This window comes from Rhamphochromis sp. 'chilingali' (genome assembly GCF_963969265.1).
Source record: "Rhamphochromis sp. 'chilingali' genome assembly, chromosome: 11".
Lineage (NCBI taxonomy): Eukaryota > Metazoa > Chordata > Actinopteri > Cichliformes > Cichlidae > Rhamphochromis > Rhamphochromis sp. 'chilingali'.
In genome coordinates this window covers 35,842,347-35,867,965 of record NC_137938.1, presented here as the reverse complement: position 1 = coordinate 35,867,965, position 25,619 = coordinate 35,842,347, and the positions used below count along the sequence as shown (strand labels likewise).

At 41.3% G+C, this 25,619-nt stretch overlaps 1 protein-coding gene across 1 annotated transcript; it reads right to left on the bottom strand.

The window, feature by feature from the left end:
- Positions 1-632: 632 nt before the first annotated feature.
- On the bottom strand, positions 633-24,366 carry nr2f5 (nuclear receptor subfamily 2, group F, member 5). The gene is made up of 4 exons (XM_080897591.1): positions 23,155-24,366; positions 8,471-8,751; positions 6,040-6,286; positions 633-2,423 (listed from the first exon to the last, which is right to left on the bottom strand). Exons 1-4 carry the CDS (start codon positions 23,519-23,521, stop codon positions 2,104-2,106), a joined length of 1,215 nt encoding a protein of 404 aa, XP_080753717.1. The 5' UTR covers positions 23,522-24,366; the 3' UTR covers positions 633-2,103.
- Between the last annotated feature and the right edge of the window lie 1,253 nt (positions 24,367-25,619).

The following is a 25,619-nucleotide window of genomic DNA, read 5'->3' as shown; positions in this document are numbered from 1 at the left end:
GGTTGACACTAGGGTGCCGTGCTGGACATGCAAGACAAGTTGTCAAACAATAAAAACCAACTTAAAATAGTCCTAAGCTAAGTCACAGTCATAAGTCCATTGGGGATAATATTGTAACATAGACTGAGGTTTTCAGAGGTTAGTGATACATTACTTTATGGTATCGGTACGATAAGCTCAAATGACATGAATCGAGGGGGTTTCCCTACACAACAATATCACCAGGATATCGAAAGAGCTTGCATGAGGTCTAAAAACAGAAAGTGCGAAAGATGTCAAAATGGTTCAGTTGTGCCTTCTCCCAGCAAAGGGAAATCAGAGCAATCTTTATTCATCTTATATTGGGCCTCAGTGCAGCCGCTCAGTTAATCCTTAGTCTTTTGATTGGCTGACCCTCATAAACAAAGGTTTGAACAGCAGGTGTGTAGGACTTGTGTTCTCACAGCCAGAGCTCTGTCTGAGATAACCATATTAGAAATTTACTGATTAAACAGAGTGAAGAGGAGGAAAAGACTTTCTGATTTGAACTGTCTGAAGCCCGGGCTTTTGGCTGACAGGAAGTACATATACAAATTCAAATTATATATATATATATATATATATATATATATATATATATATGTATATGTATATGTGTGTGTGTGTGTGTGTGTGTGTGTGTGTGTGTGTGTGTGTGTGTGTGTGTGTGTGTGTGTGTGTGTATAATAAGAAAAAGCAGAAGGGATTCTGCATTAACTCAATTAAAATATTTGGATTGTGCATGACTCTTCAATGACATGTTGCACATCACATTTTAACTTCATGCAAACTCATTTCCAATCCTGACAGGACATAATACCTGTTATAACAGGTAACGAGAGATTATGGCACAGTCATAAGATAAATGCTCAGTGACAGAATCTTTGTTCTAAGGCAAGTACAGCTACTTTTGTAAAAGCCCATACCACCCTCCCACTCCCCTGTCTAAAGGGTCCAATACTGACAAAAAAAAAAAAAGTAATGACAATAAGGAGGATGAGCTTTGCCACCCCGATGTTAACACCATGGGTCTTTAGAGTAAGAAAAAATATACTTCAGTCAAACAGGGTAAGGGTAGAAACAATCTACCAGTGCTGTGATTCTGCAGATTCAAACTGACTACTTTTCAATGCAAGTGCCTACGCTTTTATTTGTATTCATTACAAACTCCTTCTCGCCCCTCAGACCCCACAACAAGTCAAATTATAGACAAACCAAACTTTTCTTTTAATAGCCAACACTATCACAAAAATACTCCAAACCGTATGATTTGTCAGCTTTGGCACAGGCTGCTGATAAGTGTAAAATTTGCTGGGTTTGTCTTTTTTGTTCTGATATTGACATGCCCGTCTGCCCACCCTCTGAACCTGAGCTTCCCCAATTGAACCCTAATATGCCTTAGATGTCTATGAATCGATGATATACTGTACATATGGACACAATCATGGGTTTTCTCTCCATATAAACAGTGCTAATACAAACACACAATAAAACATCCTCTGCAAAAGTTCAAGACATTTTGGCATTTGTCTTTTTTTAATGGCTTCTGGTTTTCTCTTTTTAAAAATTGGTATATTTACAACAGGCTTTGTGCTCTTGGCTGTCCCATTGGTAAAGCCCTTGCTCAGTATTCTCCATGCTCGTACGCAGATGCTAGCACACAGTTTCCGTATGTGTAGGTGTATCACCGAAAATGAAGCAAATGCTCGCTGAAATTGTTTGCATGGTTTTTGAGAATGACATCTGAAGTGAGTCCAACAGACCTGCTGGTGAACTGCGCAATAACCCATTCTACCAACCTGTCCATCTCACGCCACATCTCAAATGTAGACTCGGCTGAGGAGCTGCAACGGGCCACAAAGTCTCTGTATTAGCGATAGTGAAAGCTAGCCTGGCTTGTGTAACTGGGATGATGGTGTATCAATGTCGGTGTTTAAAGCGGAATGGTGAGGGAGATACTTCTTCTTGGGAAGCTGAGAAGTTGAACGCAGACAATGAAGGGAAGGAGAGATGGATTGATGAGCAGTCAGGTCAGCCTTCAACCGTAATTTCCCCCGTAGCTTCTCCTTGGTCTGTCCTTCCACTTCAGGGCCCATTCTCATTGTAGTGGAGAGAGATCGGTCGCTCTCGCTGTACTGTGGGCATGTAGGGCCAGTTGTAGCTGGAGCCCGAGAGCAGCATGTCACGGAGGAGCGTCTCAATTGGAGTCTTGCCGACGAGGCGCACAAAAAACAGCTGTTCGATGACTGGAGAGGAGACAATGCGCAGGGACGGCAGGCGGAGGAGGAGGCGTCCAAAGCGGTTCGGCTGGCTGGGGTACTGGTTTCTTACATACTCCTCCAGAGCACACTGAGACTTCTCCTGGATGCTCTCCACGTGGGCGACGTCTGACAAGCCCATGGCGTCTAGTAGAAAGGAATACAAAGTGAAGATTTAGAACTGATATAAGCATTTATCCAACTTAAGCAGTAGTCTTTTTGTGAGAATGACTGTATGACATTAAGGTGAGTTTTGTGACACACTGACTTTCATTTAATTTTAGGCCAACCAGAGTAGTTGTGGGCTGCTTTGCATTTGCTAGGTTAGACTGATGGGTCAGAGGGGTTTGCGGCTACATTATAGCTTACTGTGTAGATTTTATGTTGAAGGATAAATCAGGTGTTAGCCATGGAATAATAACCAGTGTTCTGCGGGTTCCAGTATGTCATGTGTCAAAACGTAAGTCAGAATTGCAGGACGAGGAATAACTGCATAAGAAAAATGACTTCTCATACCATATTTTGGTTACTAATGTTCTGGATTAATGTTATGTTAGGCTAATACTGTTTGGCATATGATGAAATTTGTTCTTAGTGAAAGAAGCTTCAATTGTGCAAGATTTTAACAAAACCTTTTAGTATGTGGCAGAGTGGTGTCTTCACCTAATACTTATTCATTGCCAGAAAGAACCAGGATGTAACAGGGCATTTTCCTTTCAGAGAAATCTGGCTACAACTTGACAAAATCAAGGTTGTCACAGCGGAGATCTACTTCCACCCCTGTGGTCTGTGTTCACTTTCTCCTCAGCTGGGGAGACACTTTCTGCCTTCCAACTCCTTCTACCTCTCGTCTCACCGGCCCCCACCTTGGGCAAGAGTCTCGCACAACCAAGAGTGTGTAACGCAGCACGCGGTGCTTTTCACACCCTGTGTGTGGAGCGGAGATCACAGGGGATTTTGCAAAGCAGGTCAGAGATGTGTGAACTCAAAACAAAGACGCATTCTACTGTACTCTGCCACATACTGTACGAGAAGTGGGAGTGCTCTTTGACCCTGCCCCCTGCGTGAACCCACATATTGAAGGCAGGTATTCGATGAGGGTTATTTATTCTCAAGCTTAGTCTTTCGGTTAAAAGGCGTTGGCCCGTGAGTTTTAACCCGTCACCCTGCATCACAGGTCTCCTTTGTCTTCTCACACTTTGATCTGTCCCCTGTGTAAAACCCTGCCTCAGTTCCACAAAAAAATAATTAATTCACCTCATATTTTAATCAAGCATGTCAATCCCTCCCCACCCGCCCAGCAGCCGCTATTCTCATCATTCCGGGTGAATAATTGTTCCCACTTTGGTTGTATTTCCATCCACTCGGGAGGCAGATGGACTGCGTTTTTGTCAGCCCGACCATTTTGGAGTCCTTCGTGACAAGGCAGTCACTGCCCGGTCGGGATTAGCGAAGCTGTCTGTGTGACTGAAACCACTTCGTGTGCTGAAGCGACAGCTCTGTGGGTGCCCTTCTACGCCAAGTGCCGTGTTCTTTTGTCTGATCCTTGGGCACTCACCGGGTCATTGGGGGTGAAGGATCAGGGTGGCAGGACTGAGATGCCCGCTCTCTGATGTAGCTTGATCGGACTGGGCTTCACAGGGGGAGTGGTGGGAGGGGACTCAGAGGGAGGTGGGAGACAATTGGTGTTTGTCTGAGCTTGTTAGGTCATCCTACCAGGTCTGCAAGGGTCAGATTTATTAACAGGTCTATTTACGGTGTGTGCATGTTTACATCAAATTCAGGATTTGATCATTAAAGTGTGAATATTTCACAAAGACATACAATATCCTGTTCGAGGGTCTTGCCAAGATGTGCAGCTTTTTAATGTGTATACATGTGCTTCTGCGCATATAGGGAGGTCACATGGGATGCTTAGGGCTATAGGGGTTATGTAGGTCATGGCGAATCCTCCTTCTCACTGAAATGCACCATACATAATTCAACTCCTGTGGTGGGGGCAGGGGTCCTGGGGCTTGGGTTGTGCTGGTCTTGGAGTTTAGGGTTTGGGGAGCGTTGGGAGGAGGGGTGGATGACTGGTTTTAATAATAGATGGGATCATGAAGGCGAGATGGCTGATGAAAACAGGCAAAAGAAGGGAGAGGAGGATCCTTGGCTACCTACATACAGAGAGCTTGGTGAAGATGCTCAGTAGGCAGAGAGTGAATCTGACAAGCCATGCAAGATGGGAAAGGGGGGAAAAAGCAGTAAAATAACACAGACGATAGACATCTCAGTGTTGGCTTCTTCACCATCCATTTCCCCCTGGGTCACAAAGCATGATCTCTCTCTGAAATATCCCAGATGTGACAGTATTTTGGCTGACACTGGAGCCCAGTGACTGCTGGGATAAACCTCAACAGGCTTTGTGTATAAGCAGGATCAAAACAATGCAGATGCCAGGGGTTTTGCCAAGAAGTAAAACTATTATATTTTGATTTAATTCTCTCTGTCACTCAGTGGGGAGGACATATTGCCACATAATGTAAGGTTGTGAGGCTCAAGAGCCCTGTTTTTCTAAGCTTTGGATGCAAACCGACAAATCTATTCTAGCATAAAGGCATTTTCTTTGTTGTCGAGTACTGTACTGTGTATAATAAGGGGTTTATAACACTGGATTTTTGGGTCCAAATAGTAGGCATGCAACAATACAATATAATGAATCTGTTGTTTCTTGAACTTTATATAAACAGATTCTTTTTGCTACTGTAAATTAAGAAATAAATTGCTTTTCAAAGAGTCGTTCCCACAAATGGACAGAATTCAAAATACAAATGCAAAGTTTATAATGCGTAGTGAAAGCTTATTCTTCTATTTAGCAAAACAAAGAGGTTCAAGTGAGGCACGAGCAGCTCACAGGGGTCAAGAGCTGCCTTTTACAGTATGACAAAGTGATCAAATTACAGTCAAATTCATGGAGGGCAGAGACCATGACTGACTAACAGCAGCATTTACATATGGAGCCAATGAGACACAATCTACTGCAGCATTAGAGGTCACCTCTCAGTCAGCCATAGTACTGGTTTCCATTCAAATGCACCTCAGACAAGGTGTATGTCGTACAGGGGTTTGTGTTAACAAACCTTTTGTTTCTTTCTTAAAGCTTGTATTTGCAACTTTTAGGATGAATCTGAGCATTTTTTTTTATATCACCTATGGGTAGCAGGTATAGGTAGCACCTTTGCACAGCATTTTAATGATTTATAGTTGTCATTTAAATTAATCTACACCACTATTATGTTGTCATGACAAAAATATAATGGAATCCTTATGTGCTGTTTTATTCTTTTCACTGGTCGTTTTTCTCTCTGCTTAAGAACATCGTGATCAAATGTTTGCCTTGGCTGTGTTTAAATGTGTGTAATAACCCTGCTACTGGCCATCTAATTCAGGTTATGTTGTTAACATGATACTGTAAGCTTACATGTTCAGTAAACACAATGCTATCGTGCCAGTAGAAATCAGATTAGCAGGATGCTAATTCCTCCCTTCCTCCCTGAGCAAAACATACTCACAGGACACAGATGGCATCGGTCTTATACCCTCTCAGCTGATCTAAAGGACGATCAGAGGTGCTTTCAACGGTTCAAAGCTCACGCAATGATATGAAATAGTGGCAACTTGGTAATCCAGCTGTTTTTACATTTCTAGAGAATGTGCAAACCATTTCCATATATTACTTTACTTAAGTCTACTTATTTCCCATTTTTTCACTTAAACTCACCAGATGTAAAGAGCACAATGGACTTGAGACAAGAATATTCAGCTGTGTCGACCTGCAGGGCCTTCAGCTTCTCCACCTGCTCTTGGAAGACTCGGATGTGGTCCATGAAGGCCACAACACGCTCTGCTGACATAGGTGATGCGTGCAGGCCGGCCGCTGCCAACAGAGGAGCCACATGAAGCGGCATGGAGCACTGGGCAGCATTTAGAACAAAGAGTTCGCTCCATGACATTCGCAGCAGAGCCACCTAGAAACAAGCGGTATAGGATGATTATTACTTTTGTTCAGATTACCCATGTGGATGACTAATTTGGCTTTGGCCTTTCTGCTTTTAGTTGCAAATATAAAATGAATAAAGGCAAAATGTGTCTGAAGCCTAAAACTGTGACAGCCCTTTTGAGAATTGCTCAGAGTTTGAGCACTTTGAGTGCCCTCCAGTTAGAGTTCAGCAGGCTTCAGACAGCATTTACACCCATCACTGACATGTAACCAGAGAGCAACACATACACATTAATCCAGAGCGAAGAAGGACACAGGGTATATTTAACATTCGGTCATTTAAACCACCACATATCACCTGGAGATGATATGAATTTGGTAACATTATCCAATACTTAATGCAAATTACATACAAGAGCTTCATTCATTCAAACAGGTACCTATTCACTACAGAATAGGGAAGCACACAGAAACGGTGGAATGACAGAACATTCCTGACACGCCTACCCGTCAGAAATTAGACAGCTAGTCTGATGAGGTGTTTATTGTTACTTTTAAAAGATTGGAAAGGATACAAGAGGGTGAGAAAGCATGCACTGTGACAGGTAGAAGAGGATTAAACTTTTCTTATGTAACAGAAACATGTTTGGAGATGTGGTTAAACATTAAAAAAATAATTAGAATTTATTGAGGTGACCCAACAAGTTGTCATCCTAGGGCATCAAATACTGCTGCTCTATCAGATTTGGCCGGTATAACCGAGATAAGCACAGAGTGTCCTTTAGCATCTGTGCCCTCTGCACCAGCCGCAGTAACACTGAATGGCGAGTGTCAATAGTTCTCCTTGCAAAAGCTACAAAGTCCACAAAGTAGGAGGTTAAAGGGGCGATGGAGCAAGTCACAAGTTTGTCTGCCAGGAGAATACAGTTTGTGTCCCATTTGGGGATTTCTATTTTTACTTCTTTTTTACTGGTTAGGTTTAGACTTGAAGTTCTACTTTGCATGTTTCCCACCACTAACTTTGGATGCTGGAAAAGTTACACATATAGTTTTAAATGTGATCCAAAGGGGTCCTTTACACATGTGGAATTCCTTCTCTCACCCCAACCGGTCGCAGCAGATGGCCCCGCCCCCCCCCCTGAGCCTGGTTCTGCCAGAGGTTTCTTCCTGTTAAAAGGGAGTTTTTCCTTCCCACTGTCGCCAAAGTGCTTGCTCATAGGGGGTCATATGATTGTTGGGTTTTTCTCTGTATCTATGAAGCGCCTTGAGGCAACTTTTGTTGTGATTTGGCGCTATATAAATAAAATTGAATTGAATTGAATTGAATTGAATTGAATTGAATTGAATTGAATTGAACAGTGACAGACCTGCACACACAGATGCCAAAGGGCACCCGCTGTGTATCTCTGAGACAGTGTTTGACACAATATCAGCGCTTTGATATTGAAAAGAGAAAACCTACATGGATTTTGATAACATGTCTAAAAAGAGTGGGGTTTGCAGAAAACACCTGAGTGCATGCTGACATTACAGGTCAGAAATATTCAACATGTGAACTTGACATTAATGATATGTTAATGATTTGGTGCAGATACAGCGGACATATTTGTGATGACTATGTCTGTCAGAGGTGCATGTGAATATTTATAGGTCAGGGGATTACTCTGTGCCAAGACTTTATAGCTGATATAAATCTATATATGCATGATTGATGTCAGGTCGATCTGAACCAAATGTTGGGAGTTGAGGTTTGTGCCAAAACAGATGTGCTGCGACATGATGGTTAACAAAAGAGGAATAAAAATATTAATGTGTTTTTCAAATATTTATTAGCTTAGTTCTGTTCAAATTGTAAGTGGGGATGACATTTTATGAATTTTTAGCCAGTAGCTTGAAAATAGTGTTTTGAACTATGAGTTATTACTTTACTTTTTTTTGTTTTCTGGCATTTCTCTGTGCATGATCTATTAAGGAACAATTTACCATTGTAGAACTATATATATATATCTATATATCTATATAGATATATATATAGATATATAGATATAAAATTATTTTCTTATTGCGAGTTAGATGAAAATAAATACAGATACCGCTCTCATGTTTGTGTGACTTAATCCAATATAAAGACTGAAAACAGTAGAAAGCAGTTAGCCTGGCCTGGTCTCATTCTCATTAGGTTTGGTCTACTCTGGTCATTCTTCACACTCACCTGATCCATGAGCTGCAGATCAGGAAAGAAGGGGATGTTCTTGGCCCACTCCACAGCGCTGAACAGCAGCCTGGCCGCCAGCTCGCAGATGTTCTCGATACCCATGAGGTTGTTCCCCTGCATACACTGAGCCCCGTAGCGAGACGTTGGGTACGGCTCAGCGCGAAGCAGCAGAGAGATGAAGCCCGACAGGTAGGGTTGGCCGTTGTACGGGTCGGTGCCATTGGTCAGGTACTGCCCTGGACTGCTCTGGGAGTTTGATGTACGTCCTCGTTGTACTGCTGTTTGAAAACAAAGAAGAGGATGAGTTGAACTTTTATCTGGGTGAACCTGAGACTTTTTAACAGTGCTTCAGCATTTTTATTTAATTACACAAGTCATTAAGGACTAAATGGGACTGGAGCACACTAATATAAACTCATATCTGTGTTCCAGATCCACTGTTTCCTCTGGAAGCAGGCCGCTGGATGTTTCTGGAAGACAGGCCAAGAACTGTGTTTTTTGCAATCTTCCATCAGTTTGTTATGAAACTTTTATCATTTAGCAAGCTTGTTATAGTAGTTTACAGAATTACTACATCCAAAGGGGCGCTGCACGGTCAAGGTCCTAAAAACCTGCAGGAGTAACAGAAGGGAGACGCGATGAAGACAGAGAAGAAAGACGCAAATTGAGCATGTCAAATGTGCCGGGTGATCGGGGGGGCAGGATGGGGGTTAAGGGTTGAAAAGTGTAGCAACACAACATTTCTCGTACCCCTAAAAGTGTCAGCGCTTGTCTTTTCAGCGAAGGGATGGAAAGTGGCCAGGCCAAGGCTATTCTACAGTGCTGTTGTGCCTCAATGAGTAACGACAAGCAGCAGCTGGTAAAAATATAACACTTCTTCACACCTACATATGTTATGCACCCACACATGCATACACACTCATGGATACGTACGGTAACACCCCCTCCCTCAGTCCCTGCACTGGCAAATGGCCCAGCCTGAGGTGAAAGGGGCACGCAGAGGCCAAGCTCTTGCACACACACATACACACAAAGCCCTAACCTCCACCCCTACCCCCCTCTGGTGTGGAGCAATGATGATGCGGCGAGTGCTCAAAGGCCCATTTGGAAAACACCTGTTCAGTCATCCACTGTCTGACTAATAACTCCATCTTCAGTTACACAGAGCCAGCGAGAAAGGCAAGCGAGAGGAGAGACGCAATGAAAATGCAAAGAGGGGTTGAAAAAATGAGGCAAAAGGCTGAAATGGTGAGATAAGGAGGAGAAAGAGTGAGTGGAAGGTGATAAGTTGAGAAAAGGGAGATGGGGGCGATGCGAGGTCTGGGGAAGAGTGGAGCGATGGAAAGAGAGAGAAGGTGCAGAGTTCAATGTGCTTGAATATAGCCCGAGATGGGGCTTCAGATAGAAAGCTGTGGTTTACATAAAGAGACAGGTGGAGGGAGGGGGTGAAAGAAAAGGGAGGACGAAGGGCTTGGAAAATGCTTTTTAACTCTCCATCACCTGTCACCTCACACACAGCAGCTGTGCCAATTGAACGCACCATGGCACGTCTGAAAAACGAGAGGTCAAATCACTCATAAGTTATAAAAATGCCTTTAATTCTAGCCTGTCCTTTTAACAGAAAAAAATACCTCTGCACAAAAGGTGTTGACCTCAAAGTACTAGTTTTCCTTGTGAACTTGTGTCAACCCGTGTGCCCGAAAAAAGAACGTGATCTCTTCTGGCAAACAGCGCAGTCTCACTTTGCTGAGCTATGAAGAGGTTTTGCCTGTCTCAAAGACAATGTTGCACAACGGGACATTCCTCGTCGCTTGCACTCCAGCGGCTCCTGTCTCGCTTTGCAAAAGATGGCTGTCAGATTAGCCACATGCATCTGTCTTTGCAGGATTTCACAAACAAGGGAAAATAAAACTGCACTCTGAGCAGCAGGAGTGAAAGTGCTCCGAGAGCAAGTCGTTGCAATTTCCACAGAGATTACCTGGCCAAATATGGTTTTTTGTCACTCTGAGGTGCTTTAAGTGTGAAGTGAAAGACTGCTAAATCATACACTGCTGATCCTTTCAGTCAGACATTTTATTGTAATACAGGCTTGTGAATGATTTTCCAGATTAGAGAAAATGTTGCTTATAACTCCTTCTTACACAAAGATTTTTTTATTTGCCTTTTTAAAACCATTCAAAATCCCTTAATGAAAAATATATCTGTGTATATATGTATATATATAATCTGACAGTGAGGTTTTTGCACAGAGACATCTTAGAGACACACAGGAAACATTGGGGTTCAGGTTGGAATATGTACTTCTCAAAGATTATGAAATCTTTAACTTTGCGATTGAATCAATAACAACATGGTTAAAGGGTGACTCTGATGATGGTAAAGGAGAATGGATCTGAGAAATATGTTCATATTTGCAGTTTACTGGGAGGCTTTCCTGAACTTGTCTTTTGCAAACTTTTTCTCTGTGAAAACATCAGCTGACTTCCTAATTTGTTCACCAAGAACTGTGTTAAATTAAGGTGAATAAAGTTGCTTTCTCTAAAAGCCAAATACAGCTAAAAAGGCTAAAAAGAAATGCTAAAAACTGCACTTTCTCCAGTGACCACATGGGGTTAAGTGAGTCAACCCCACAGAATCCTATAATGAACTTCAGAGATGAAACTAACATGTGGCTAACTTCCTCCTTCATTCCAATGCACAGTAGGTGATTTTTTTAATGTACTGTATACATTTTCTAAAGGCTTAAATGTATGCATTAACTGACAGGCAGTTGCCAACACAGGCAGCTGCTGCTGGTAGCTAACCTTCACTACAGCTAATTCTAAGCACTGAATTTGGACCTCTTGATGGTTTTCGTGTCTTTTGCAGCATAAAAAATAGGATAAAATAAAATAAAACACAATGGCCTTTTACAAAACAGCAGGTGACATGCATCCTTTATTTAGCTTATAGTATAAAAATGCTGTAGCAGATCCCAAAAAGGGCACTTTTAAAAAGACTCTGTCTGGTAACTTCTTTAGGGAGACAGACTCAAAAGGCGCTTTGGTCCATATCTAAGTCAGAGCACTTCTGTGACCTGAATCTGTCACTCTGTCCTGGTTTCATGTAAAAAAAAATCTTCTACTGCGAACAACCTGGTTTTAACTACTTTTGACTTTCCCCTTTATGCACTGAGTAAATTGTAAAACAGTGCGCCTGAACTCCAAGAGGAATTTATTAAATTCATCACAATTTAAATTGAAAGAAACAGTTTTTTTTTTTAGACCCCGCTGCTCCTTATCAGGGGCGGATCTAGAAGGGTGGCATGGGGTGGCAAGTGCCACCCTAAAATGATCCCTTGCCACCCCAAGTGTCACCCCAGTTTTGCATATGACAGTGTTGTTTATTAAAATAAGATAGCATTAACAGTTTGAGTGTAGTTACAGTCAACAGTGAATATAAATGCTAAAACTGAATATATTGCATAGTGTTCCCCCCCTGCACCATTAACAAATGGTTCAGCCCATAGCAAGCCATGTTTATGAGACAGAGCGAGTGAGAGAGAGAGTTTTTAGATGTGGCAGATTTGTAACGTTTAGTGTGGAGTGTATACTTAGTGTGTTGTGTTATGTAGTTGTTGTGTTGTGTAGTCGTTGTTTTGTTTTGTGTGTCGGTGAGGGCACTAATGAATGTCACAAAGGCACATTTGCAATGTAAACACTGTCACTAGAAAACCAGCTGAGTGATACACCTCCTGTTGTCAGGGCTGCAGGTTTATCCCTGTGCTGTTCTCCTGTCTTTTGGTGGACAAACTTATTTTTTACTGGCACACATCATTTGTGGGGCATCTTATTGCGACACCTGATTGTTCTCTCCTTTTAGTTTTAGTAATATTTTACAAATTCCTATACAAAATGAAAAAACAACAGCAGGTGTATTGGCTGCATTTTTAGATAAATAGTTGTATATGTTTACAAAATGTACATTTTATATTTGCATTTCAAGTTATAAAAATTTACTCAACATGTCTGTGTGGGGTTTTTTTTTTTGCAGTAAAAAAATACTACTAGGATTTTAAGTTATTTGTGTGATTTCATTTCAGGTCAGTAATACTAATGCAGTATGTCAGTCAAAACAACTAAATTAAGTTGAGCTGAAAAGATACCAAACAAGGCAAGGGAAAAGAATAAAAAATAAACAATTTGAGGGTGAAATACAAACGTAAACTCAAAAGGAGTCAGAAATTGCCGGTTGTATTTCAGACCTCAGTGGATTAATCCAACAAATCATGAAAAAATTAGGTTTCAATTTTTGTTCATGACAGTGCAGATTTCTGACATTTTGTGTAATTTAAGCTGTAACAATGTGACTGTTTTCTGACAACAAACAGTGTAAACCTAAGTTAGACTTGCATTTGTAAATGAACCGCCCCATGTTGTGTAGCTCTCTGGATTTTATACTTATTGGGCTACATATTTATTCATCACACAGGCTGTACAGTACATAGCATCAAAACTCACATGTTTTATGTAGCTAAAGTGTTTAATTATGTGGGCTACAGACAATAATTAAGTTATAGACTTTATTTATATGAAAAACGTGTATGCTTACTGCATTTGGATTATTTTAACCATATATAACCACCTGCATAAGTGTATGAAAAAAAGGGCTTCGATTTTGCCACCCCATTTGATTTCTATGCCACCCTAAGAAAATTTCTCTAGATCCGCCCCTGCTCCTTATGTCCCTTATTTGTGAATTCACAGCTATTGATATGTTCTCATATTGATTAGTGGTTAATCCCGCAGATGTTGGTGAATCTACTTGATCCACTTGACTTTTCAAAAGCCTCATTGTGGGGGTCACTCGTGCCTGAGAGGCAGAGCACTTGAGTACGCCTGACTAAAACACATCGCTCTCTGTTTTTACTCGCCTACAGCTGCTGTACAAGACTCTGGAACAGATAAAAAGGAAAGGGCAGAAGGGTGATTGGAGTAAGGTCCAAAGAAATGGAGAGGTAGAAAGGCCAGTGCAGAGACAAAGAGATGTGATATATTTACACGGAGATGGGCCAAGGGAGAGCAAAAGAGACAGAAATGACATTAGATAGAAACAGATGCCCGGGGACAAAAAAAAGGAAACAGAGAATTAAAAGGGGGATGGGAGTATAAAGTCAGATTTGAGTTTGTGCCATAATCCGTTTCCGGCTTTTTAATTGGTGGACTGTGCTTGACCTTAATGCAATTGACTGAGCTTGTCAGATAGTAACTTTAAAAAGATAAACAGTTTTTGTTTTTTTCTCTTAAATAAAATTAATCTGAATCCAAATTGAGGGCAGAGAAAGCAGTTAAAAAGGCAAATACATCCCTAAAACCCCAAACAAAACAGCATCCTGTGTAGGTAGGCCATGAAATGAGGGCAAAAGAATGAGGGAGAGGAGGAAAGTGCATGCAAACAGAGGTACCATGGGACATTTCAGCTGCGACTTTCAAAATGCCACTTCAGCAAATGGCAGCTGGCAGAGAGCACAGTTCGCTGCCTGGCTGCCCTGGATTAGCCTCTGGGTCAGACTGTTAGTGGAATTACAGCAGCTAAATACAATTAAGGCCTATCAACATTTGGACTAAAAGGTCACAGTGCCGGGGCAACACAGACGCATTATAGATTTGTCTCAGTCTAATAGCTGCATTTAATAAGTAGCTTTTCCATTTCTAAAACTTCCACTGGCAAGCAAACAATAAACACGTTTCCCAAAATGAAACTGCGTCCCTGAGTCATGTCACAGAGAGAGGTCACGTGTGTGTTTGTGTCCGTGAGGCGTTCGAAACTCCTGCAATTAAAGCAAAGTTTAAAAAAAAGAAATAATTAAATGTTTAGCTGGGGTTTTTTTTTTCAACTTTCATTTGGAATTCATTCTCAGTTCTCGGTCTTGGAGCTTGTAAGCACTGCTATTAATCTTTTGGCTTTTTTTTTTTCATTCATATTTTTTAAGAAAAACTTGAGCCAGCTATTTCTATAATGATTACACTGTAGCTCGGGGTTTTGTGCTAATTCTTCCAAAGAATGACCTTTATGTGGTATCTACAAATATTGTGCTGTGTGGTCCATGGTTCACTCACCTAGCCCATGGAGTGGTATTGTTCAATAGCAGGCTCTTATTTTTTTATTCCTTCTGTTTATCTCACAGAAATATTTTAGCTACCACAAACACCATGAAGCACTTTATCCAGCACTTCAGGAAATCACAAAACAGTTCTTTATTAAAATGACCGTGACACAAAATTTTAGAACAACAGTGGATTTCACAGCTGTCAGTGAACCTATTTACATTTATTGGACCTAAAGAGCGGCTTCCCTCAGCTCCGATGAGCTGTGTGACTTTTACGGGTCGTTGTTTCAATGTGTCAGCCCACAGCTTTACTATTTTGGTTTGCTTGTACTCCTCTATCTTCCATTTTGTATACATAATGATGTTAACCTTTGATAACAGTGCATGCACCCTGTCAGGCATGAAAAAGTTAGCAGACAGCAAGGAAATACAGTGGAGCATTTGGTAGTTAAAGACAGATTTTACTCTCAGGAGCTGGTGAAGGGCAGAGTTAAAAGGAGAGACTTTTATTCATAAGAAACAAACATGAATGCTAATGTTGCTAAATTCCATAAGCTGGAAGTAACTTTATCTAAGGTTCAGGAGCAGGACCACGCCTCAAACGCAAGCCTTCCTGCCATGCGTCTATAAATGCCTACCTGTTGTACACACCTTTTTTTTTTTTTCATTTCCGTGCCCCCTCCCTCTCTCTCGGGGACGAGGCTTCCAAAATCGAAGAAACTGCAGCACGCATGTCACTGATCCTCACCAATCCAATATTCACTATCAAAATGTGTGAAGGCCTGTTCCTTCCTCGTGAAATAGATATGTTAGTCTTGTGATTGCAACACGTTTAAGCTGGCTCAGGTTGTAAAAATATCAGTTACTAATTGCCAGGGTAGTATGCAAACTAAATGCAGGTGTCTGTACCCTGCAGTGCAGTCATGGCTGACTGCAACACTTGAAAGCGATCTTAAGCCTCCTGCACTTCACTGTTTGGTTTTACAAAGCTCTATATAAATGAATGCAACACTTCAAAGAGAAATAAAATGTAGACAAATGAAAAGTTGGTCGATAATAGTATTTCTTCACTCAACTTCACTACCCTTTTTTTGGTTCCATCTTAAGAGAAATGTTTTGAGAACAAACCACCTGCACGCTGTAGGAGGACTGGCTGTGTCCCCAGTTGTCTGTCAAACATCATGAAGGAGCTGAGGTATGCAGCGAACGTGAGAGACACAACAGAACGGGAGCGCAGAAAAACCGGAGGCAGTGCAGGAGCGGCAGAGAAGTGAGGTGACACAGACAGAGAGAGACAAGAGACGTGGAGGGATGAGAGGAGCTTTGCGTGAGGAAGTTTGGTAGCTTTGCTGCATCGCCGAGGTTGCCTCTTTCTTTCTCTCAGACTTTGATGAGGCAGTTCCTAAATTAATTAGCAAAGTGAATTCAGCCCAGTGGGTCTGATTCATGTTACACTTATTTACACTTCCACACGCCCCTCCTCTTGACTTTATTTACCACACAGCGAGCCACAGCAGGACTAAGATGTCCCTCTTGAATTATTATCATGTAAAGGTGCATTTGTTTATGGCGCATTAGAGCTTCATCTCCAACTTTTATTGGTACGGCTATAAATACTTCTACTACACTTCTACCCAACGGGCATGAATAAGATCATCAGCTAAGCCCCTAAAATATAAATGTTCATGGCTTCCCAGTAGTGCTATGTTAGGGAACACATGTGTGGCAGATTAAAGGAGAAGGCTGTTGGGGTGTTCACATCGCACAGACTGACATATTTAATGACTCTTTCTCGACTGTGCATTAGTACAAGTGACCTGAGCGACACATGAAAACAGGTTGAGCTACTTCAGTTGCAAGCAAAACAGTTCAGAGTCAGTTTGCTGGAGTGACTGAGTGAATGGACCAGAAAGGTCACATTACGTTTGCTGTTGTTGCATTGGTGATTCTGTGGGATGAGCAAGAAATGGCATACGAATACCTTTCCATCAGTAGTACACAGCAATACAACGCCTTAGCACTGGAGATAATACTATAGGCACAATTGTAACACCTTAAAATATATTTTGCTCATAAACTGCCTATAAAAGATGAATGTAGTAGTGATGGGATTTCTGGCTCTTTTTAGAGAATCGGCTCTTTCGGTTCGGCTCACTAAAAATAGCCGGCTCTTTCGGCTCCGAACCAGCTCTTCAGGTTGTTTTGTTGCTTTAATTAATTTATTGTTAACAATAATATAAAATTATGCACAAAAGGAATTACTAATGTAAAAAAAAAAAGTTGTTATATTTATATATGTTTATATATAAATATATGACGTGGCCCCTAGAGACAAAACACGTACAAACTCCAAAACGCATTTCTAGCATTTCTAGCATAAGTGACCTAGGTAGCTCTGAACTTCCAAAACAGAGCTACCTAGATCACTTAAATTACACAATTGAAAGCATGAAAGCATATGTGTATCGTTTGTGTATTTATACACAAGCATTCATATATAGTCAAATTTTTAAAAAAAAGGTCATTTACCTGTTACTACCACACACCAAATCCGGTCGTTGGTACTTGCTGGCTTGTGTAGCCACTAGGTAACAAAAGTTCAACACTGCCGCTAGCATCCTGGAGCACTTCTGTTGTCTTTTCTACGTGTTTTGAGTTTTTATGTGCTTCTGAGTTTTTACGTGATTTGAAGTTTGTATGTGCTTTGTCTCTAGGGGCCACCGTAAATATACTTTTATTTATTCACTTCACATAAAATGTAATAAATAAATCATATAATACAAAAACCAACTATTCACATTTCAACTTTTAACTATTTAAGTTTTCAGCTTTTTCCTTTTACAAATTTAAAGTGAAACAACACAAAACACTGCAAACCACAACACAATTAAATGTAAATTATAATATGAAAACTAAAAGAACATGCATATTCTTTGTCATATGGACCTGCATGAATAAACTTTCTGAATCCTTTATCATCTGCAACTGAAAATAGTTGTGGATCATCACTATACCTTGTTGTCCCTGGCTCTCTTTCTCTCTCTCTCCCTCCCGCTCTGTTCCTGTGCAACTGAGTGTAACTACCGCCCCTCCCCCCTCTTCCCAGCGTAAAGCACAAGGCTCACCTGCGGAGTGAAGCGGAAATAAGTGCGAGAGAGAGGGTGAGAGAAAGAAAAAAAAAACCACAGCTTGCGATAAGGAGCCGGCTCGCGTCATTCACGTCAAAGACCCGGCTCTAAGAGCCATTTCGTTCGCGACCGACCCATCACTAGAATGTAGCCGCCGTGCATCACCCATTGGTTTATGAAGCTAACTTTTGAAGCCTTAACACTCAGATTTTGGTCAGGACCACATTCGATTTTAAAGAAAACCTTAGAATCCGTGTTCCACTCACCAAAAGTGGAACACGGATTTATCCTTAAGCTTTTAATATAATTACCACACAGCAGGTCATATGAATTCATTGCATTAAAAATGCTTCAAAAGGCACCAAGTAGAGAAGTGACTCACACACAGTAGAGAGGCGACTCAAATTAGCAGTCGAACCATGACAGGCATCTGCATATGTCGTCACTCACCCATCAGTCAAATCAGACGCACTCCTAATATTCAAACTTGACTGGAGTTTAAAAGGGTGAGCTATTAAAAAATATCCCCTTACAATATTTCTGAGAGGGGAAATTAGCTATAGTGCCGAAAAACAGCTGTAAACATCCTTTTTCTGCTTTGAAGTTGGACTTTATAACCTTCTATGCCATGGTGTTGCCCTCAGGCAGCAAACCAAATTTTTGGTGATCATACTATCCCCATGTATTTATTTATTTTGTGACACAAAACACTTCAGTGTTCAGTAAAATGATGAGTAGCAGACGGTTTGACCTTTGACATTGGGGTGGAGCAATTATTTCAGGAGTCAAATGTGCATGTGACAGAATGCTAGCGACTGCTAAGAACAAAATCTTTTTTTTGTATGTTTAACTTGAGCTAAGCATATTTTAAAAAACACATGCAAGTTCAAGAAAATGTGAAGAAGTATTTTTAGTTAGTTAGGACAGTTTTCTTTGGGCAATAATAGTAAAGCAGTGGTTCTATATTTTGGTCCTCGGGACAGCTTGTTTTAGGTTTTTAGGTGTTTCAGTACTGCAAAACACCGGATTTAGACAGCTGTAGCACATAATACCCAGTTGGTTATTTGAATCAGGTGTGTTGGAGCAGGGATTGGGACGTGATGGGATGTGTAAGCGATCAAATCATGCACTAAAATGAGCATGTAAAAAGTTGCAGGAAATGAGGGCAAGAACAGGAAAGAATTTGATTGGACAGTAAGGGTCACTCCCTCTGTGAGGACAGGAAACTGGATGAGAGTGACAGCAGGTACGAGAGGATCGCAGAATCAGAATCAAGATTTTATGAAGGGAGATGTAAGGTACCAGGATGTAACGGTACTCCAAATGTCAAATGACAGAAACGTGACATCCACCTCTGTTTCATAGAGTTCCAAACATTTTTTTAAACATATATAAACAAGGAGCACCAAGTTCCCCAAAAGTAGGGTGACGTGTTTTTTTTCCTCTGTAAAACTAAAATTCATGGCGTAGAATAGGAATCTATGGGAAATTACTTTCTTTTTGTTACCGGTCTCAACTGGCTAACTGAGGAACTGCAGTATTTGGCACTTTTGCATTTGCTTCATTTTTCAACCCTGGAGAAAACTGTGTGGTTTTGCCATTTGACTGGTAGTCATTTTCCTCTGAGAGCTCTCTGGTAATGACTTAGCTCATGAGTCTAGTTACAGGGGTTAAGTGTTTAAATTTGTCGATAGCCAAACAACTGGGATACGTAAAGATTTTTAGTGCCAAAATTAGGCCAAACTGCAGTGTTTTGGTGTTAAATTGCCTGCTCGCTGTGGAGGATGGATTAGTTAATACCGTGTTAGACTTTAGCACTCCAGCAGGGTATTTATTCACCGTAGAGGCCCCTGACGGTTCACACTTTTGGACTTTGACTTCAGCCTGTGTGTTATTAATGTTTTAGATTTGGTTGACCTATATTTTTCACTGCTGTTGGCATTTTGTGGGTCAGAGGAGGCAGCAGTCTCCCCACCGAGCATGTTCAGTTTGGGTATTACAGATTCTTGTGCTACAAATGGATGTTGAGACTATTTACTATCACTAGACTCCAAAAGCTGTGCGTGTGTCCACAAATGTTGCGTGCATACAGCTGATTCAAGACACATACAAGAGACAAGATGACCTTATCACTGTGTATGAATGAATTAATCAGAGCAGTAAACTCCCACGTGTCTTTTCCGTCCTCACTAAAGTCAGTGGCTCGTCCTTGCAGCATGTTTCAAAATTAAAACATTCACTCTGGTTCAAAGGAACTGTCAGGCTGATTCTTTTTGCCTCTCTGCTTAGTCATCCTAGAAACTGCACTGACAGAGGAACAAGTGGAGGTTCTATGTAGCTGCCTGGTGAGACAATGACACTAACGCTGCCAAGGTTTTAGGGGCTTGACTCCTACTGAAGCCAGCAGTGAAATGTTTGCTGTCATGCTGCTGAAAGGTGCCCTGGTTAAGAGTCTCCAACAAATGATATTATGTTCAACACAGCAGTCTACAGAAAGAGGTCAAATGTCCCCTTTGGGAAACAAATACCACTCACTTGAAAGCAAAGAATTTCAGAATCTGCCACAATCCACTCATAAAACTTTTAGCACGACTTCTCAGGCAGATCAATATTTATTTATTGTAGCAGAAATATCATGAAGCGCTGTCATTGATGAACTTGAAGCATGCGTTCTCTTGCTTCTACATGAGGCGGAATGACGAGAAGATGAAAACTAGGTTAATCACCAACTCTCCTCTGCTATCCAAAAACATAATCTTCCCATATCCTAATACTCCATCTATGAAGCCGGTGAACCATGTTATATAATAATTGCATAACATGTCCTAGCCAACTGCACCCACATATGACCTACATGCTATCACCGAGCACATTTGAAGGGAAGTGAAAAGGCTTCTAAATAATTAACAGAATGACAAATCAGCTCAACAAACTACATCTTCATGCACATCTGCTGCTTTATTTTAAAAGTATCGTCAAACTTTGGAATTTAGCAGATGTCTTGTGTAAATCATAATTTAAAAATGTGCATCTGTTTGAAAACTTTAGCCTGTTGAAAAAATATGAAGAAAACAATATTTATATATGCTCTCTACGGTGAGAGAGAACATATGATTTAAAAGTCGTTAAACTTTTTCTTTAACACCCATCATCTTTAACTTCTAGGCTGGTTAATGCGAGATTGAATAATAAAGTTAGACGTCAGGATTTATTTTTTATTTTTTAATGTTTATGAAAAATCGTGTTTACGCAGTTTAGCTGTTTTTAACGCCCCTGAAACGTCTAATTCACTTCTATTTCCTTCTGTATTTGGAAATCGTCCTGCCATTAAAATCACAGTAAAAAATTCCCCGACAATGAATATGCTTTAGCAAATATGGTCCTAACTAGACAAATGATCGCTGATAAACAGAAGTCTGTCGACAAAGAGGATTTAAAGACAGCGATTAATCCAACTGACCCCAAATGGACCAACAGATGAGCTCATCCAGTGTAAGTTGACCTACTCCACATTTAAGCCTTTTGCACACAACTAAAAACCAACACTGCAGAAATGGTCAATATAAACAAGTAAATGAGCGACTGCCTTCAAAATGAGACCTTTCGTGATTTTTTTCACACTCTTTCTTCAGTCGACTGATATTTTCAGGTTTTATTTAAATGAGAAACATTTTTTTAACTTTTGGTTTTTGCCCGACTGAATTAGAAGAATCTATTTGTGCCAAAAGACAAAAAAAACTGTGATTTCTACAGATGATGAGAAAATGCTTAATTTTAATGTCTCAGCCTCGCCAAGAAATATTCTTAAAAAATGGCTGTAAAACAGTTCATTTCCCATAAACGCCTTCTAAGATGTTACGCTTAAATTATTAATATTTTGCTTTCTTGTAACGTATTTATTTCACTATATTTTCGTGCAAACTGTGACCAAAACTCCCTTTCACTGATGTCTTTTCAGCTCTTTAACATTTTCCTTCTTACAGACCGAATCAGAAGGACTGGCTATTCTCCACGCAGCGGCGCGTCAGGAGATTTCCTCGGGTTCATTCAGTCGGAATGGAGCATGACTGAGTTGGTGTGGCTTGCGGGTACTTAACATGAGGTAATACTGTGTGTACAGTGAACACACACATACACTGCCAGAGGCACAGACTTCAATCACACTAACCCTTGAGGGATCATCTCCTCTCAGCTCGTCTCTAAGGAGAGCGGGTTATTTCCAACGTCTTTGTCTGCTATTTACATTTTGGCTGTGGCAAAAGGCGGCGGGGTCTGTCCTTCAACTTCCACTGCCTAGTGCCTTTGGAGGACTGCTCACGGTGACGCAGCTGCTGACCTTATTCTGTCCTCTGAGAGGGAAAATAAAAAACGGCGAAGTGTGACATCTTCATTAAAGTCTCTTGAGGACCGCTGAAGTCACGCCACTTTTTCACTCGGTATAATTAAAACCTAACTGCTCATATCTCACCTGTTCGCATATGGCTTATGTGCACAGTTTGTGTAACATCGTGCGTAATAGTAATATGACATTTCCATTATAGTGATCGGTCAAATTAAAAGTACCCCGTTCTTCTTTATTTTCTTTCCAAAATGCAGAAACTACTTTAATGAATCTATAACTCAACCAGAAGACATGCTGGTTCTTATTTTAAATATGCACAATCTCATGCTTCCTGATTCGATGCAGCGCTACCGAATGACAATACATAAGGGAAAGCTCTTCTCCAGCACGTTTGCTCCGCTCCTCTTTGGCACTAACTGACCCGTTGTTAATCCAACACAATGCAACAAATGTAGCGGCATCCTCTTATAGCGGCTCGGGGTGTCGGTGTGCAAACAGCATAATTAAAACTGCGTGACAAAGGGAGGATTTCACGGAACAGAGAGCGCTGGGATGAATGGTTCAGATTCAGTAAAAAAAAAGTGAAGTGTGAGAAGGTCTAAGCATGCTGATTATAATAATAACTAAAAAGTGAAGACGCGTAAACCAGTCAGGGTGCATGCAAAACAAAAGATGGCACGAGGTTTTCTTTTACACACATATCTTTTTGTGTGAGCGTCACATGAATTTAGGTTTGAATGCATTGTTTTCTTGCAGTCAGAGCAAATCTGTCAAAGTGAAGACTGCCTTCGGTTTGTCTATTGATTTCTTTCGCCTGCTTTTGATAGGGGTTCGTCTGCACTCGTGTTTTCTTGTTTCAAATGTGTTTTTAAGAAGTAATGAAACAAGTGAAACCAGAGAAACATTTACATCTTTTACGACTGAATTCCAGACTTAATGGCACTCTTGTTTTAAAAACTGAGAATACTGCGCACAGCTTTACGCACATAAATACGTTTTGTAAATAAATGTCTGCAGTGTTACAAATACAGTCTGACATCCGACACACACACACGCAGAGAGAGAGAGAGAGAGAGAGAGAGAGAGAGAGAGAGAGAGAGAGAGAGAGAGCAGCCAGCCTTACCTTCTCTCCTCATGCCGACTTTGAGGCACTTCTTCAGCCGGCAGTACTGACACTGGTTCCGGTGGTGCTGGTCGATGGGGCAGTCTCGGTTCCCCCGGCAGGTGTAAGTGAGGTTCCGCCTCACAGAACGCTTAAAGAAGCTTTTGCATCCCTCGCAGGTGAACTGACCGTAATGCTTCCCACTGGACTTGTCCCCACACACCATGCAGTCCACGTTGGGGATCTTGTCCCCGGAAAGTGCGTCGTTCCCTGGGGTAGAACCGTTTGGTGTTCCAGGTGCCCCGCCGGGCTCCTGGCCGCATATCTGGAGTTGAGACCCCGGATCTGCAGAAATGTTCTCTGGCCATTGATTTACTACCATTGCCATGCTATCCCAAAACACTTGGTCTTTGTTTAAACCACAGAAGCAGAGTCAGATTGCGTGATAGAGATCCGTCCTGACGTCTCGGGAGAAAAAAACGAGGGAGGGCGAAAAAGCGCGTCCCACTTTCCCCAGAGGTCAGTCTGAGCGTATCAGAACTGTGATTTCTTATTGTCGCCGAAATCTTCCTGTAAACATCTATCAAAGTTTACAGTAAAAGCAAGGTATCAACATGATCGACTCAGAAGTGCAAAGCCTACAACTCCCGATGTTCCTTGCTGCGCAGATATCCATAAACACGTTGTTCTTCAGAGCGTAACCTCTCGGGAAAGTCAGTCCAGTAAGTCAGAGTCTCTGCTGTCAAAATTAAAAGCCGTCTGATTATTTGCTTGCCTCTAGAATTTAAAGTTGGACAAATGAAACTGAATATAGAAGAAAACGTGTTGCCTCATGCGCCTTTCTTCAGCCACAAGCTCAACACTACGTCTAAATTGAATGAAAAGCAGAATTAACACTGACTACATGCTCATATCATTCGATGTATTTAGTCCCAGCAAGCTTCTGGATAACGCAGCCCATGGAGCGCAAGTCCCGGGGAGCACGCAATCCTTGTTCCTCTTTTTCTTGCGCGCCGAGGTGACGATTTGGAAAGCGACGTCAGTGGGCGCTCTGACATTTATTTACCAACTACACGGGCGAAATATCTCCAGTGTCTTCTGGATGATCGTCAGTGTGGAAGAGTCTAAATAGAAACACCTCGCTGAACAAGCTTTGCCGCTCGACTGTACTATCGCTTTACCCTTCGACTGTCTGAGAGTCAAAGCTACAATTTCGGCAAAGTGTCACTGGCAAGGCTGCCTCCTACGGCTGCCCTCCACTGGCGGCGCTCCATATAAGGTCATAAATCCCAAATAAGGTCGTATCCCCTCCCCTCAGCTGGAGAAGTGAGAGCTTGAGGGCCCGGCGTGATAGGCCCCAAAAGTGTGGTTAAAAAAAGAAAAAAGGAAAAAGGGGCAACCTGATTGGACATCGTATGACTGGATGGGATTGACAGACAGTGGCGCTTGTTGCGATACAAGTACTTTTAAGTGGGCTCCATCAATGTCCAATAGAAATTATAAGCTTACTGTGCATTTTGTGCATTATAACCAATGACCAATAAGCAATTTTAAGAAGTTAATAAAATAGAAGCTGCTGAACACGTGTGGTAGCTTTGTAGATTTCTCTAATAATTTCAAATAGTTTTGTTCTTTAAAAAGATTTTACGTCTTTTAAAGGTTAAACCTTAATGATGGGAGTGAGAGACATTTTAAGTGGCTTACCCGCATAAAAGCCCATTAGTTGTCATTATTTAGATGCTTGAAGGCGAGAGGGCAGTTTTCACATTCCACTCCGGCGGGGCTCAAAGCCCCGTGTTCAACTTAACTCCCAGTTTAAGAAGTGCACAAATGAGCAGACGTCTATGGCATTGCATCTACTTTGGAAACTAATCTTAATGCATATGAGTCTTACAAAGGTTTGAATCCCACAGCGCAAATGCACAACGATGTAGTTTACGGAGGCGGAAGAAATATCGCCTACTAAATTTTTGGAATGAACAATATTTCAGTATTTACAGTTGCCTACGACTTAAAACTAAAGTGAAGTTTCGATTTTTTTTATTAAAATGAAAGTTTTGGATTTAAAAAACTATTCGACTCGTTAAAGCTTTTTGCCATATTAAAGGAGCATCTTTAAGAATCAGGAAATTGTGTGTTTCTTGAAATCATAAGTTATTTCTTATTATAAGTTAGAACATATTTCTGGTATTTTTCTGGAAATGTTTTTCCCACTAATGAACGACTAGAGGTCATGGTTTGCCAACTGTTTTATCTATACGCCACAGCCTTGTGACCAATCTCAGACCAACTGTCGGCGTGGACGAAACACTCCAGATGGTTCCTGATAAACTGGTCATCACTGAAATCGTGCAGTTTCCTATCCACCAATTAAATACTGTAAAAACAGCGCCGCGGGCAAACTTGCAGAATAATAACTGAATATCTTAAATGCTGGCGGTGTTTGCAAACAGCCCCCGTGTCCTCCACAAAGTCAACAAGAGCAA